At 38.5% G+C, this 18,428-nt stretch overlaps 1 protein-coding gene across 4 annotated transcripts in view; it reads left to right on the top strand.

The window, feature by feature from the left end:
* OXSR1 (oxidative stress responsive kinase 1) overlaps positions 1-18,428 on the top strand; it is a 330,066-nt gene that overhangs the window by 298,799 nt on the left and 12,839 nt on the right. For all 4 annotated transcript variants that reach the window (XM_029588379.1, XM_029588380.1, XM_029588381.1 and 1 more), the window contains one exon: positions 11,547-11,599. In XM_029588379.1, the coding sequence (XP_029444239.1) occupies positions 11,547-11,599 (53 nt within the window). The remainder of the gene's footprint in view (positions 1-11,546; positions 11,600-18,428) is intronic.

Genomic DNA, 18,428 nt, shown 5'->3' on the forward strand with positions numbered 1-18,428 from the left:
AAGCAGATTGCTCCAGAGTTTTCTGGAAAGGTCTTTCACTACCTGTGCCTGGTAATCCCCATGCTGGTGCAGCCCAACAGCTCTCCTTAGTTCCTTTTTGTCTGCTGGAATTGCCAGACAGCTTTTTTTTTTTTTTCTCTCTGGCCGTATAGCATTGCTAAGATTCAACCAAAAGCCCTAATTTTTCCCAAAGTAGGTTTTTGGCATTTTGCTTTTTTTGTTTGTAACTGAGTCATATGGAACCACACAACATTAAATCAAAATATCCAATTCAATACAACGATAAACATTGTAGAACTTGACGACAACTCTTCAATTTAACACTTTTCAATCCCCAGTTTTCAGCCCTACACACCCGATTCATTCATAACCTATTTTCTCACCCACTCATCTCAGTGCCTTTATAAGCATCACAGTCCCATCCATTGCAAGCTGTTGATGACAACATAGTAGTGGTTCACCAGAATTGTGTGATTACGCTTTATGCACAATTGGTGGCGGCATCAATTTCACAGCCTAGGGTGGGTGTTATCTTCAACTTTCTGCATCTCATATAACGCGGTCTGATGCATCAGTCCAGTCCAGGCTTTAGACTGAGGGATTTCAGCCCCCTTCCAGGATAATAGAATAATTTTCTTAGCTCGTATATGAGAGACAAATTTTATCCCCTCACTCGCGCACTCATATTTTTGTCTACAAAATGCAGATACAAAAGCATACCTGATGTCCAATTGTCTTTCTAAAAAAAAATTACTTTGTGCCAAAACTTTTGCATCTCGTGCAATCCATAAACACATGATCCAGCGTTCCAATTTTAGCATTACATTTTTCACAGGTATCCTCTTCCCAAAGTTTCATTTTAACCCCCATCTCCCTAGTTATGTAGCTCCAATGTATCAATTTAAATTGAATCTCTCATATTTATTGCAGACGCGTTTATAGACTTGGGGAAAAAGTTTGATAATATCTTCTTCCTCCAGGTGTTGCCCTAAATCTGTTCCATTTAGCCACTAAGATAGTCAAATATGGCATCTTTGAATAGTGTTGGATTGTCCAAAATGATATAGCTATTTTATTATATTTAGGTATGCTCCATTTGTGACCTAGCCTATCTCAGGCAATAGTGTCTAGCCTGAATATAAGCAAAATGGTGACTGTCCAGGGATAGACCAATCCTCCTGCAAATCTCAAAATGACTTTATCATCTTAGAATCCGAGTCAAGTATTTGTCCCACACAATACAGGCCTCTATCTACCCAATCAGAAAATATTAGGGAACTAAGCCCAACAGGAAAGTCTATATTCCCTTTCAAAGATAAGAAATGGGGGTATGGTAACTGATTTGCCGGCCAGCCTCAGCCACCACTTCCAGGCTCTGATTGCCCCAAGACAAAAGGGCAAGTAGTATTTGTTACCCATAGGTCCCTTAGGTGCATGCTTCTTTAAATTGCAAATACTAAAGAAACTAAAACCACTACTACACTACAGAGACTTCCGCCTGGTTCTACAGTCCATCATACTCCCAAAACTGGACTACTGCAATTCTCTCCTTCTGGGCCTGCCCGCCTACACCACCAAACCACTTCAGATGGTCCTGAACGCCACGGCCAGAATTCTCACAAACACCAAAAAAGGGGAACATATCACCCCCATCCTCCAGCACCTTCATTGGCTACCAATTAAATACAGGATTCACTTTAAAACCATTATGATACACAAAGTCCTACATAACATCGCTCCTCTCAACTTAACTTATCAACTCCAGCTACACACCTCCAAGAAACCGACCAGAAGTGCGTATAAGAACATGCTAATCACCCAGCCGGCAAAAACCTCCCTGAGGAAACGCGCACTATCCACAGCGGGCCCCACACTCTGGAATTCACTCCCTCCAGACCTTCGCCTTGAACCTTGCCATAATACATTCAAAAAGAAACTAAAGACTTGGTTTTTCACACAAGCATTCCCGGAGAACTAAGAGCAGGAAGATCTACTATATCTGTTTAGTCTCTGACAGCTTAGTTCCCCCCCCCCCCCCCCCCCTGTTCATAAGTTCCTGAAGAGTTCATTATTGAAACTTAATTAGTCATGATTGTTTTACTGTAAACTCCTCTAAGTTCAGTTATGCTCCATTAAGCTCCTTTATGCTCCTTTATGCTTCTCTGTTAATTGTTACAATGTAAGCCGCCCCCGAGGCGACAGTTTTACTTCCTTGTACACCGGTGTGATATGTATATTATACAGGAACGTCTGTTTATAAAAACTAAAAATAAATAAATACATGCATTAATAGGATTATATGGCAAAACTCCCTCTCTTAGCAAGCCCTCTGGATCATACTTTGTACATAAGACACCCAATTCTGGATATTTCTGAGAAGGGAGGCATTATATATCTGTATATCAGCATTGCCAGGCCCCCTTTTTCTTTTCTGTCTTCAAGGTTTGATAGCTAATCCTGGCTTTCTTACCATTCCATGTGAAAGATGTAATCCTAGATTGAAACTATATATCTTTTTGGTTAAGCATCATTGGAAGCATTTGTATGTAAAAAACTAGAATTGAGATGGAGAAGAAATAAAACTGAAACTTTAGCGGTTTATGGAACAGCTTTACATCATTACAAAAAAAGCATTGAGAACGTAAAAAAGGAATTTTTTTAAAACTGGAGATATCTTTGCATAACCCCCGAGAACTTTTTAGGATTGTTAATAATTTAACTAAATTTCCATCTAATGCTGAAGGTCTATCAGAAGATAGATGCAACGAGGTTGCCCTCTTTTTCAAAGAAAAAATAGAATTACTTACGTCTAATCAGAATCTTTGTTCTAACCAAGAAGTTAAGTTACCTTTGAAACCTGACATAAATTGGGAATCATTTGATACTGTTTCTTCATCAGAAATTTAGTCACTTATAAAAAAAAAAACAAAAAACAAAAAAACTTAATCCGGCTAAACATCCGATAGACCCGATTCAAGTATGTTTTCTTAAAACAATTGCTAATACGATAGCACCATTCATCACTGATATTGTTAATGCATCATTATCGGAAGGAATTGTCCCTGATATTTTAAAGAACGCTATAATTAAACCAATTCTGAAAAAAACCTTCTCTTGATAACTCTCAATTAAAAAATTATAGACCTATCTCTAATTTATCGTTCTTAGCCAAAATAATAGAAAAAGTAATCCAAAAACAACTTGATTGTTATTTGGAATCCAATAATATATTTCCTAATCAGTATGGGTTCAGAAAAAATTTTAACAGTGAAACTCTTTTAATTGATCTCATGGACACAGTTTTAAGAGGTTTTGATAATGGTAAAAGTTATTTTTTAGTGCTTTTAGATTTGTCATCTGCCTTTGATACTGTGGATCATGGCATTTTACTGAAACGGCTTACAGAAATTGGGATAGGTGATAGTGTTAAATTGGTTTGCTTCTTTCCTTAACATTAGGTCTTTTTGTGTAAAAAATCAATAATGCTACATCTGAAAAAGTCGCTTTTCAAACTGGTGTTCCTCAGGGATCTACTTTGGCATCACTTTTTAATATTTGTTTTACCCATTTGTCATTTTTTTAAATGGTTTAGGTTTGAAATTTTACTTACATGCTGATGATCAGTTTTTAGTACCTATTGAAAACTCAGTTGAGGCTACATTAGAAATTGTTAAAATGTATATTTTCTCATTAAAACTACTTCAACATTTATGCCTAGTTTTAAATATGGACAAAACTGAAATTGTGCTCCTCGAACATGTCATTTCAATAGTATACTAGCTTTGCTTTTAAATGCTAATACAAAAATAAGTCCGTCCTTTTGCACTCGTGATTTAGGGGTAATTATTGATACAGAATTCTCTTTTAAAAAACATATAGCCGCCAAGTTGAGACGGCTATTTTAAATTATTAACCGTACGAAAGTTAAAGCCGTTTTTAGATATTTTAGGACTGTCTTACAAACTCTTACTTTCGCAAATCTTGACTACTGTAACTCTTTGTTGCTTGGTTTGCCTGCTTCAAGCGTTCGACCACTACAGGTTCTGCAGAATGCGGCAGCTCGTGTTTTAACGGGTAAACAGAAATGTGACCATATTACTCCTACCCTGATCAAGCTACATTGGCTCCCACTTCAACAATGTGTTCAATATAAAGTAGCCTGTTTAATTCAAAATGTTATACACGGGGAGCAAACCGAATGGCTTAATACATCCTTGCGTCTCCACGTGCCTCAGAGAGAACTGAGATCCGCTAATAAGGGTCTCTTATCAATACCCACCATTAAATCAGCAAGGCTTACCCAGGTGAGGGATCGTTTTTTATCTGTCGCAGGATCAAAGTTATGGAACTCTCTACCAACCCATCTGAGGTTATGCACAGACAAAAAACAATTTAAGTCTTATCTTAAGACTTGGTTATTTAAATGTGCTTTTACTGAATATGAAGTGTCGGCTTTGAACACCAAGTAATGAATTGCGAGTAATTAATCTCAAGTAACCAGTCTTGAGACGCTAATTCCAGTCAATTGGGTATGATGAACTGTTAAGTGTTCCATTTTATTGTTTGTCTTATGTTTTTGTTTATATAGATTAGAATCTATCCTTTTAGAGTTTTATTTGGTTTTATTTTGATTTTCTTTAACAGCTAATTTATTTCATATTCTTTAACAGAGTTAGACATAACTATCTTATGATGCATTGTATTTATTTTGTATTTGATCTCTATAAACCGTTGTGAAGGCATGTCTGATGTAACGGTATATAAATAACAAACTAAACTAAATATATTTTTGGTAAAATAACCATTTTATTTTTTTAATTTTATTTTTATCATTTTAATCATTACAGCAAGATACTTCTCACTTACAGAAAAAACAGAAATGCAATAAGGCACAACCACATATTCAAATAAGTAAATTATAAAACTTCACTTAATCAAGCATTATTGCACTCCCCCTTAAGGAAATATATGAGAGAAAGGCGGGTAATTTAAAGGGAGTCAAAAGGAAATAGCACATGAAAAAGGCTTAACATGAAATAAGGCATTCATTTATATATGATCTTCTCACTAAGGTCACTTATTGGAGGTAATTACTACCCTCCTGGCATTAAGGAAGGATTTTAACTGCTCAGGGTAAAAAAAAAAAAATGTAACGTTCTGTTGGAGTTTTCACGAAACATTTACAGGGATATCTTAGAACAAATGAGTACCCCAAAGCCACAACCTGGGACCTCAATGCAATAAACTCACGTCTCCTGTCTTGTGTGACTGGAGCAAAATCTGGAAATACCCGTATCTGTGAATTCCGAAAAGGCAATTCAATATTTCTGAAATATCTTTTCATAATTTCAGCAATATCTTTTTCTGAAATAAAAGAAACCATCAACGTAGCACATTCATAATATTCAGCAGTAGAATCTTCCAGAAATTTTGTCAAATTCCCCTTATTTACACTGACTTGTGACATATCTCTATTTCTAGCTGTTACAGGTAAATAATATAACTTATTCAGAGGGTAACTCTCCCTCCTGAAATTTCAAAATCTCCATAAGGTATTTTTTAAGTGTAATATAAGGGAGTTCTGCAACTATCTTTGGGAAATTAAGAAATCTTAAATTTAAATGTCTAGAATGGTTTTCTAAGTGTTCCAATCTGCGAGAAACCACATTAAGGTCCTTCACAATATTTACATTACAATCTTGGGACTTTGTCAATCCAGCTTCTACTGTTTCCAGTCTCGGCTTGATTTCTTATAGCTGAGTTTCGTGATTATCCAACTTACAATCAACAGTTTCAAGTTTATCTTGAAAATCCCCGACTGACTTCACTAATGCCGCCATTAGGTCCCAGATTGCTTCCAGCGTGATTTTTTTCTGGCTTGCTGGGCATCTGAAGGTGGGGCCACTGGGATAACTCACCCGCCTTCACCACAGGCAATAGTCCGGTCAGATAGACTTCTCCTGGAATAGGTGCCGTCGCTCCTTCCAAGACCTCTGTTCCTCTCTCCCGTGTCAGAGTAGACTCGGGAGGCGTTAACACTTCAACTCCTGATAGATCTAGGCTCACAGAAGGCTATAGGAGTGCTCCGGCGTCCTCTACCCTCAAGCTTCCTTGTGCTGCCGCCGCACTTGCCACGTCACGGCTCTGCGACTCAGCCGCCTGAGAGGAGCAGGGGAAAGAAGCAATCTCAGGCATACGAAGATCTGAGAGACTTAGGGTGACCTCTCCTGACGAGACCAATGCTCCCTCGCCGGTTCCCGCAATAAGATTCAGGATATCTCTAGTCTTTGCCAAGTTTGGGAATCGGGACCACTGTGGCTAAAGTATGTCCATTCTCAAGTTCCCCATATGCTCTAATCAGTTGGAATATGTCTTAATGATGACATTGTGTCTCCTAGGATCTTATAGAATTTCGGACCAAACCCTTTTGGCCCAGGTGCTTTATCCAGCTTAAGTTTTGAAATCAATTTTCATATTTCTTATTCAGTAAAAGGAGCCTTCAGTGTCATTTTTTGATGCTCAGATAATTGTGGCATGGGAAGATGGCTGAAAACATTTTGATCTTCAGCTTTAGGGCCTACCGCATAAAGGTTTTTATAAAATGTTCTAAATACTTTTAGGATTCTTTGGTGTTTACACACAGTTTTTCCATCATATAATCTTGTAATGACATGTTTGGCCCTTGCTTGCTGAAACAAATTGGCCAACAAATTTCCTGATTATATTGCCCTACTGGTACAGCTTATACCTATAAAACCATATATTTGCTTGAGCTTTGTAAGTCAATACAGCATTTAATTTTTGCCAAATTTTATTTATGCATTCTCGAATAGCAGATCTTAACATTTGTATATGCATTCATTTCAAATCAGCTAGTTGCTTAGTGAGTTTCAGGACTGTATACAATTCTGGTTGCTGCATCTCAGAAAAGATATACAGTTGGGATGGAGAAGGTACCGAGGAGGGCAACCAGAATGATAAAGGGGATGGAACAGCTCCCCTATGAGGAAAGGCTGAAGAGGTTAGGGCTGTTCAGATTGGAGAAGACACGGCTGAGGGGGGGGGGATATGATAGAAGTGTTTAAAATCATGAGATGCCTTGAACGAGTAGATGTGAATCGGTTATTTACATTTTTGGTTAATAGGACTAGGGGGCATTCCATGAAGTTAGCAAGTAGCACATTTAAGTAACCAGAGAGAATTATTTTTCACTCAGCGCACAATTAAGCTCTGGAATTTGTTGCCAGAGGATGTGGTTAGTGTAGTTAGTGTAGCTGGGTTTAAAAAAAGGTTTGGATAAGTTCTTGGAGAAGTCGGTTAACGGCTATTAATCAAGTTTACTTAGGGAATAGCCACTGCTATTAATTGCATCAGTAATATGGGATCTTCTTAGTGTTTGGATACTTGCCAGGTTCTTGTGGCCTTGTTTGGCCTCTGTTGGAAACAGATTGCTGGGCTTGAAGGACACTTTCTGACCCAACATGGCAATTTCTTATGTTCTTATTTCTTGATTTCATTTTATGATAAAATAAGGGAAGGATTTGGCCAATCCAACACTGTTTTGGCTGCACTCCAAAATGTTCTAGCTCTATATCTGGCATAAGATTATTCATTTTATAGCTATCCTAACTTTTTCCTTCAAGTATTTTGCAAATTCTTTCAGTATAGAGCACACTAGCATACACCAAGATTGCAGAAGATGTCCTCTCCTTCCTGTTGAGAGTTGAATTACTATCATAGCATAGTATAAAACTGTCATTTCCAGCATTTCACTACTTAATAGATTATCAAATAATGCTTCCTATATTAAGATGTAGTCAATTCTAGAATACATTTGATATGGATGTGAAAAATAGGCGAAATCTGTCTTCGAGATGCAAAGCTTGCCATGCATCAGTTAACAATTCCTGTGATGATAAACCAATTCCTATCTCAGATTTTTTTTGTCATTTTGGGGATTTACAATCAATGAGCGAGTTATGTTACATTAAAAGCTCCTCCCAAAATTAACTCTTAATTTCCCCATTGAACTGTCATAGTAATCAAATGCAAGAAAAATTTGTATGAATAACATTTTGGGGGTTATATTTTCAGCACCAATAATTTCTGCTGATATAGTGTGCCAGTGATTAATACATATCTCCCACCTTATGTTCAGTCTGAAACGGGGTATTAAGTATTGCCACACCTATTTGTCTGTCTGTAAATGACACAAAATAAACTTTCCCCACCCATTCTCAACATAGCTTTCTGTGCTCGTGATCTATTAAATGGATTTCTTTAAAGGAAAGCAAAACTTGCCTTCCTTTTCCAAAGCTGTTTGTAATAAAGTGGAAGATGCTGCTGAGTATAGGCCTGCTTTGTTTACAGAACACAGTATCACTCATAATCCCACATAGAGTTGCATTTCTGAATATCCCATTTCTGAGGTGGCCCAGGTCCACAGTCTCCTTCCTCAATATCATACTCCATGTCATATTTAACCTAGAATAGGGTGCTTGTTTCAACATACTCACACCACCTGTTATACCCATTACACTACCCGCATGCACCTCCTCTTCCCTTCCCACCCCAAAAAAACTCTTCCCTTAAACTCTCCTTTGTCCATCACCCCTCTAGTCAGTTCAGGAATCTTCCATTCTTCAACATCTGTCACTTATTACACTTGCTCTACTGGTAGTGTCAGTCTTCCCAAACCCCTCCAGGGATAAGTTCAACTATGAAATCACAACTGTAGCCAGTAACACAGCCATTGCTTTAAAACACCATATCTCCTCATTATATAAACGTTAATCTGCAGCATGTCATTTGGTTAATCCCTCCAGTGGAGCAGGGTAGGTTGCTAAGTATGAAGAATTAAACTTCAGATATAGCAATTCTCGAGGTCACTAATGGCAAACTCCAGTCCTTGAGATCTTTCATACATATTCATTGTAGATATCCTGAAAACCTGGCCTGTTTGTGGCACTCAAGGACTGGACTTCACAATCACTGCTCTAGGTCATCCATTTTTTTTTTGTCTTCTAGGGCCTGGTTCTTTCGTTGGAGCTGCCTCACCATGTTTTTCCAAACTGACATGGCCGCCCAGCTTTTGGTCTATGGCAGCGATAGTGCTTTGCTCATTTTTTTCATTAAGATCATCTTATGATTGGAGCTTTTGCATTTGTTCCTTAATAGCAGCCAAAACTGCACACTGCTGCTTGTTCTGGTTCCATCTTGTCTTGAGTTGCAGCCCTCTCTGGTCCCGTTCTCCATTTTCCCTGCCATATCTCTTGTTTTTTACTTGCTAAACTGTCCCCAAACATTCTTACAGGAAGCTGTTTTAAGTCTGCAGGTTATTTCTCAAAACGGCAGGATGACTGCCAATCCCTAAGGAGCCCTGACCCAGAATATTTTTTGGCATTTTTCTAATTGTGCTTTTTCTCTTACGATTCCACTGAGCTGATCTGTGGGTTTTCCAGATCACATTTTCTCTTTTCTGCAGATCTAATTGCTTTTAAAGGTATTTTGGACTGATAAAGCATTTCAGGCAACATTGTGGTGTAAGCTGCTTGCTTTCATCTTGTTCTGAAATCTATTCCTCCATCAGTTGTGATATTCTTTAATTTTATTTATGTAGTGAGGTTCTGCTTTTGGGGTCTGGTTTTATCTCACTGCATCGTGTTTGAGCAGTTATGTGAATACATTTCTATGTATTTATGCTTTACTGTAATAGTAATACCTTAATATTGCTGGGACTGCATTGTCCTTTTGATATATCTACTGAAATGATTAAAGATTTTGTTAAAATGTCCTTGGTTACTCAAGCCTGAATGGAGGAGGTATCTTTCCCACAATAGATAATGCTGTCAGGGATTGAATTAGTTGTGACTTTGCTACCATTTTCTAGTATATATGACTGCTGTCTAAGGAACTAATGGACTCATAGACTAGCAACACATTTCCTTGACTCAGATTTTTAACTGGTGAGGCATGTGAACTGTATTGGCACTAGTGACAGGGAAAATGAGTTTGTCCATTTACAGTCAGAAGGCTCTGTTGTAATTCTGCCAAATGAAGAGCCCTCAGGAAATGGAAGGAGGGGGACCATGTAGTTCCGAAAGCGTCCGCTAAGAGAGGGAGCGGTATAGAACATAGTAAATGAGAGCAGAAAGACCAAAGTGACCCATCCAGTCTTCCCGGTTGAGTTGATTATTTTGGTTAGATAAGCATACAACATCCACATGCAACCCTACACCAGTTCCTCCACTCTCTCTCCCACCCTTCCTCCTCTCCCTGCCCTCGAGCTGTGACAGAGCACTGTGCCACTTTAGGATGCAGATGAAATTGTAAAAATGTAAGTAGTTATTTTCTGATTACATATGGTGGATTATAACACTGAAATCCTTTGTGTTCCAAAGCTAGAGTTTCATTAACACTTTTCTCTCTCCTCCTTTTTTATGCTGGCTATTTTTTTTTACCCAGCAGGCCAAAATATTTTTTTTTCTCATTCAGTAAGAAGAAACTTGTCCCATTTTCAATTCCTGTTGTAATCTGAGAGAGCTGAGTTTGTCTAACATCATTTCACATGGAATTTCACGGTGAAGTTAAACACTATAACCAATCATTACAGTGGAGATTTTGCTATCGTAGAGACTGACTGCCTTGATAGGCATTTAACATTTGTGGCACCCTTACACAGGAATGCAAAGAAATGGATCTTAAAATAAAGGTGCATGCTGAGGACTTCAGTGAAATAGTTGAGTGGAAAAACGTGTGTGTTTAGGACTGGAAAGGAAGACTGGCAATAAGAGAGAGTCCTGAACATTATGGTGAATTTTGTTACGGAGGTAGGAGGGAAGGGCCTGGAAATGAGAAGTGGCTTGTTTAAAACACAGGACCACAGAGACAATCCTGGAGTGGGAGAATACTAGTCAGGAAGGGAGGTAACAGAAAATCAAAGGAAAGGTATATGGGCGCCATTCCATGCAAACAAGAACCAGGTCCTTAAATGGTGTGGTATCGAATGCAAGAAATAGGGTCTGCGTGCGTACTTCTTGAAAGCAAAGCACACTATATATATATATACCTACTTGTCTTGGTTTGAGTTTCAGATAAAGCCGTTTCAACAAATCTCACTTTACTGGCATTTTTCCTGCTGTCTTTCCTTTCTTCCCTAGACTCCAAAAGAAAAAAAAAGTCATAACCTGCCTGAGAATATTCCACATTTTTAAAAAACAACAATCATTTTAACACGGTGCACAAATACTTCTCCTGTAGCATATTCAAATGTTCAGTAACATGAAGAATACTGTAAGTAAAATCCATAAAGCTGGCTATGGACACTTTGCTATGGGTGCATATCTCCCAGAGCTGGATTGACTGAGGGTTTTCTGGTATGTTTCTCCCCGTTATACAGAGATTGTTCTCAAAATAAACAGTTCAGTCTGGCCAGCATGGTAAGTTCGCACTCATTAATTACTGCTCTAGAATAAGTGCGTCGGCAGAATTGTTTAAGGAAACTGGTATCGGATCAGGCCTTTACTTCTTAATGTTCTTTTCAATAGGAATTCCAGAAAGGAACTCAATGATATTCGATTTGAATTTACCCCAGGGAGAGGTAAGTTTTTTGATTCTCATTTGTTTGACTTATTGTATCTGCAGTAGCCATAATGGTGTGGCTTTAATCTTTATAATTAAGTATTAATACTTTCATGAAAAATATTTTGAGACAACATAACCACAGCTGCTTTTATTTCTAGCATGATCAGTAAAGATATCTGCTCCTCCTATTAATCCTAATTGCACATTTCTTCCATGACATGTGCCACAGCCTCATAAACTCTCTTAATCTTAGTGTTTTGTCCGCTAGAATACCCACAACAAGCTGAGGAGAATTGTTTCATGTTTTTCCATCAAATAAGTTGAAAGTATGTTAGAGTAGGTTACGGCAAGGGTTGTACAGTTCAAGGAAGTTTACAAAGCAGTCTGGTTTTCAGGATATTCCTAATGAATATGCATGAGTTAGATTTGCATGCACACTGCCTCAATCTCTCATGCATATTAAGTTATCCTGGAAACCTGACTGGTATGCGACCTTTGAAGAAAGGAATAGGTTGGCACTGGATTAGGCTCTGTAATGGGTATACAAAAATAGCAACAATAAAGAACAGGCATCAGAAAATACAATAATAGTTTAAATGCAATACAAATATGGGGTAGAATACAAGGGGTTAAGTTCAGTTCCTCAAAAATACAATACATATTAAACCAGGTTAGGGGTCAGACAAGCGTAAACCAGTTTAAATACAGTATGGGTTGGGATTAGGCATAATAAAAAATTGAATAGAAATGCACTGGTTGCATGGTTCGGTGCAATGTATCCTTGAAGAATACTAATGAAACAGGAGAGTTAGGGCATCCCAACAGAGAGGTTCCAATAAAAGAAAACTTAGCCCATGTACCTATATGTAAAAAAATCACCAAATCTAATGATTTCCAAATTACTCTTACAACTGAAAAGCAGGTTAATACAAACAAAAAACACACTTTGAAATGTCTGTATGCCAATGCCAGAAGTCTAAGAAGTAAGATGCGAGAGTTAGTGTATAGCAGTAAATGATGAGTTTGACATAATTGGCATCACAGAGACTTGGTGGAAGGAGGATAACCAATGGGATAGTGCTATATCAGGGTACAAATTATATTGCAATGATAGGGAGGATCAACTTGGTGGGGGTGTGGCACTTTATGTCCAGGAGGGTATAGAGTCCAATAGGATAAAGATCATACAAGAGACTAAATGCTCAGAATCTATATGGGTAGAAATCCCATATGTGTTGGGTAAGAGTATAGTGGTAGGAGTATACTACCGTCCACCTGGACAAAATGGTCAGACAGATGATGAAATGCTAAGAGAAATCAGGGAAGCTAACCAATTTGGCAGTGCAATAATAATGGGAGATTTCAAATACCCCAATATTGACTGGGTAAATGTAACATCAGGACTTGCTAGAGACATAAAGTTCCTGGATGTAATAAATGACTGCTTCATGGAGCAATTAGTTCAGGAACCAACAAGAGAGGGAGTTATTTTAGATTTAATTCTTAGTGGAGCGCAGTATTTGGTGAGAGGTAACGGTGGTGGGGCCACTTGGCAATAGTGATCAAATTTAAACTAATAACTGGAAGGGGGATAATGAGTAAATCTACAGCTCTAACACTAAACTTTCAAAAGGGAAACTTTGATAAAATGAGGAAAATAGTTAGAAAAAAACTGAAAGGTGCAGCTGCAAAGGTTAAGTGTTCAATAGGAATGGACATTGTATTTTTAAACAATATTAGAGGCGCAGTCCAGATGTATTCCACACATTAAGAAAGGTGGAAGGAAGGCAAAATGATTAGTCATAGTTAAAAGGTGAGGTGAAAGAGGCTATTTTAGCCAAAAAAAAACCATTCAAAAATTGGAAGAAGGATCCATCTGAAGAAAATAGGATAAAACATAAGCATTGTCAAGTTAAGTGTAAAACATTGATAAGACAGGCAAAGAGAGAATTTGAAATGAAGTTGGCCATAGAGGCAGGCAAAAACTCATAATAAAAACTTTTTAAAATATATCCCAAGCAAGAAACGTGTGAGGGAGTCGGTTGGACCATTAGATGACCGAGGGGTTAAAGGGGATGTTAGGGAAGATAATTTAGTCTTTCTGCAATGGCCTTAATTCTTTGCTTCCTTGAGGATTTTGGGGGAGATACCAGTTCCGGAGATGGTTTTCAAGGGTGATGAGTCAGACTAACTAAACCAAATCACTGTGAACCGGGAAGATGTAATAGGCCAGATTGACAAACTAAAGAGTAGCAAATCACCTGGACCGGATGGTATGCATCCTAGGGTACTAAAGGAACTCAAAAATGAAATTTCTGATGTGTTTAAAATTTGTAACCTATCATTAAAATCATCCATTGTACCTGAAGACTGGAGGGTGGCGAATGTAACCCAAATATTAAAAGGGCTCCAGGAGTGATCCGAGCAACTATAGACCAGTAAGCTTGACTTCAGTGCCGGGAAAAATAGTTGAAACTATTCTAAAGATTAAAATCATGGAACATATAGAAAGACATGGTTTAATGGAACACAGTCAACATGGATTTACCCAAGGGAAGACTTGCCTAACATCTGCTTCATTTTTTTTACGGGGTTAATAAAAATGTGGATAAAGGTGAACCAGTAGATGTAGTGTATTTGGATTTTCAGAAGGCGTTTGACAATGTCCCTCATGAGAGGCTTCTAAGAAAACTAAAAAGTCATGGGATAGGCGACATCCTTTCATGGATTACAAACTGGTTAAAAGACAGAGTAGGATTAAATGGTCAATTTTCTCAGTGGAAAAGGGTAAACAGTGTAGTGCCTCAAGGATCTGTACTTGGACTGGTACTTTTTAATATATATAAATGATCTGGAAAGGAATACAAGTGAGGTATCAAATTTGCGGATGATACAAAATTATTCAGGGTAGTTAAATCACAAGTGAATTGTGATACATTACAGGAGGACTTTGCAAGACTGGAAGATTGGGCATCCAAATGGCAGATGAAATTTAATGTGGACAAGTGCAAGTGTTGCACATAGAGGGAAAAAACCCCTTGCTGTAGTTACACAATGTTAGGTTCCATATTAGGAACTACCTCCCAGGAAAAGGATCTAGGCATCATAGTGGATAATACTTTAAAATTGTCGGCTCAGTGTGCTGCAGCAGTCAAAAAAAACAAACAATGTAGGAATTATTAGAAAGGGAATGGTTAATTAAACGGAAAATATCATGCCTCTATCGCTCCACGGTGAGACTGCACCTTGAATACTGTGTACAATTCTGGTCGCCGCATCTCAAAAAAGATATAGTTGCGATAGAGAAGGTACAGAGAAGGGCAACCAAAATGATAAAGGGGATGGAACAGCTATGAGGAAAGGCTGAAGAGGTTAGGGCTGTTCAGCTTGGAGAAGAGATGGGTGAGGGGGGATATGATAGAGGTCTTTAAGATCATGAGAGGTCTTGAACAAGTAGATGTGAATCGGTTATTTACACTTTAGGATAATAGGACTAGGGGGCATTCCATGAAGTTAGCAAGTAGCACATTTAAGGCTAATCGGAGAAAATTATTTTTTACTCATCGCACAATTCAACTCTGGAATTTGTTGCCAGAGAATTGTTTAGTGCAGTTAGTGTAGCTGGGTTCAAAAATATGTTTGGATAAGTTCTTGGAGAAGTCCATTAACTGCTATTAATCAAGTTTACTTAGGGAATAGCCACTGCTATTAATTGCATCAGTAGCATGGGATCTTCTTGGTGTTTGGGTAATTGCCAGGTTTGGCCTCTTTGGAAACAGGATGCTGGGCTTCATGGACCCTTGGTCTGACCCAACATGGCAAATTCTTATTATGAATATGATCGTTATAATCCACTTAGAACAAATGTGGTAGATTGTTTCCAAATAAACTATACATACAAAATAGTGGTGTACCACTGTTGATTGAGGATCCACTTTAGTAATAGGTGTCATGTGCAAATGGCATAAGGACTGAGTCTTTGCTCAGTATTACAGCAGTACCCTCATACTGCTGTGATAGGGATTCTCATAGCAACAAGGTGCAATACACTAATACTAAATTGCTAGAGATGCTGTGAGCCCAGAGTGCAATATGGAGAGGTCCAGTAGGTTAATGACTGTATAATAGAGAATGGGTATGTGGCTGACCCTCCCGGTACTGATAATGAACTGTAGTGCAGATATAGTCATGATTGAGGTGGGCTATTGGCTACATATGGTCTGCTTGGGAAGAAATCAGGTAAGGAATAAAGTTATTCAGTTTTGGTGGCAAGGGGGGGGGGGGGCATTTACAGTAAGTGCTCTCATTACCAATGCGGACCAAATGCAATTTAAAAGAGCCAGACTTTCAATAGCTTTCTGAAAGTCAGGGGATCTGGAGGTGGTTTGATATTGAGTGGTAGAGAGCTCCTTAGGGTTGGGCCAGAGCCTGAGAAGGTTCTCTCTGGTGGAAGTGAGAACAAGCAAACACAGGGGTGTGACGTACCAGTGTAAATCAAATAGCACAAGAGGAAGTATAGGTATATAAATCAAGGAGGGTGACTTACAGATGTGACACATTACCCTTAACCAATTAACCAGGACACAACTCAAACAAGTAATCTACAAGGCCCAGACCCCTACGGTCTGTGAATCATGTAGGATGTGAGCTTGCTGGGCAGACAAGGTGGGCAAGTGTGTCCTTTTCTGCCGTCACTTTCTATGTTTCTAAGACGCCAAGCTGCTACTTGGTCATCAAATTCACACCTTTTCGTCCCACTACTGTCTGAGTGGCATGTCTCAAAGAGACAGTAACTTTGGGCCAGCAGTTCTGTGCAGCCTGTTCACCCAGGTGCTACATTTCACTGGTGGGATCCAGTTGTTTTTTAAAGTTATTGGTTTACTGCAGCACTCAGCTTGGGGCTCCCCATGTGTTATGGCTAATTCATGCCTGGCTTGTCTGCAAAAGCAAGGTTGCTTAAACAGGAAGAATTGGCCATACTTAATACCCACGCACCTTCCTAGAGAGTAGACTACCTCGCTAAAGCTTAAGCTCTGGAAGTGACTGAGGAGCTCATAAGGCAGGGAAATGCCCCTCAGTCTTTACTGAGCTGTAGGAGCTGGGCTCGTATTGGCACCATCAGATGAAGTCACCGCACGGGTTATAGCTAACTCATGCCTGCTATGATCAGAGAACCCTTTTTCAGGGAAGCAAACTTAACTCCTAGGTAGGGAGTAGTTTCCAGGGCTAGTGTTAATCTGTGGGCAGAGGCTTGAGCTTTGGTACTGGGACCTGTACTCTGGGTTTAGGTGCAGAAAACATGGTTTATGTGCACAATCATATTTGTATGCCAAGCATGTTTTTACACACACTTGGGTTAGTGCACTTCTTAAAACTCCCGATGCATCCATATGCTATTAACTTATTGCATTAGACAAAATTTGTTTAGCCTACGCATTGAGAAATTGCTGAATTTCGGCACAGTTTTAAACCCACAGCTTATTATATTTGCCCCTTAGAAATGTCAACTGAGAGGAAAATTGGGTTCCACAGTGCAACTGACATTCACTGTTTCTGAAGTTAAATTTTTCCTCAGTTCTTCCCCACCTTCCTCACTGCACATAAGTTTATTCTTTTAATTAAGGTGTGAATACGGTTTATTTAGACATTTTATATACCATCATTCCAAGTGTAGATCAACTTTTACAAAGTGAGATTCATAATAATTCAACCAACAATATCTATCAATTTTCTAGTACATATTAAAATCTAGTACATGAGCTTGTGTTACACAGGGCTGCTTGTAACATAATTTCTATAACAAATGATGGACGTGATTTACATTTAGGGGAATGACTGAGTTGTAACAAAGAACCATTGTATAATTAGATAATAAGCCTTGCTAATGCTTTTTCTTCTAATGCATATCCTTCCTGTTTGGTAACTGCATTTTCTTCTCCATTTAACAGTATCTCTTGATTAGCTGTCATTGCTCAAGTATTGGATTAAGTTTATGAAACACTGAGATGGTATATTTACTGTACCTGGATTGTGTACAGTACATTTCTGGATTAGCTTCTAAAATTCAGCTGTCTCACCTCTGTTTGCACTAATTCTCTGATGCTCGATGGATTTTATAACAGACCTGTCCCACTCTAACTTCAGGACCCCTGCCAAGCCTGCACACGCTTTCCACCTAACATTGACTGTATGTAGGAGGTTGGAAAAAGTTACAAGAGTCCTGGCTTAATTCTGTTTAAAAGCTATTGAAAGGAAAGTGTCTCCTGAAACATTACCAAACAAATATATTTATGATCACAGCATATAAGTAAATAGAGCTAAAAATAAAGAAAACTAAACAGATGGAAACAAAAAAACCAATAAATCCAATCTGCATCTGTCTTTATATTTCTTGTAATTCAGTTAGCAAAAGCAAGTGGTAAACCATCATAATAGGACGTGACGGCTGGGTGCTTGACAGCTAAAAGCCAACGTCTTCCATTATCATAGGTTCACTTGAAGTGTGATGTAAAGTGTCATGTATCTTAAAGTTCTGCTGCTGAATTATCCTGCCTTATGTGGCCCCCACTCCTGAAACCCAACACAGTATTGTGCTTCGAGGAACTTCTCTCTGCTGTCTGAACAGGAATAGGACAAGAGTTGCCAAGGGTGGGAGGGAGATGATGATTGGCCTTAAGTCATTCATCAGTTGAATGTCACTGTAAACTTCATTTAATGGGAACGTTTTTGCCGACAGATAGCATTGGATGTTAAGACTGCAGTAAAGTGTAAGAATTCCTGTTCTGAAGAAAATCACTAACTCGCTTTTAAGATTTTGAACCACTTTGCTTACTCTGAAGATGGGC

This window comes from Rhinatrema bivittatum, chromosome 2, assembly GCF_901001135.1.
Source record: "Rhinatrema bivittatum chromosome 2, aRhiBiv1.1, whole genome shotgun sequence".
Taxonomy (NCBI): Eukaryota; Metazoa; Chordata; class Amphibia; order Gymnophiona; family Rhinatrematidae; genus Rhinatrema; species Rhinatrema bivittatum.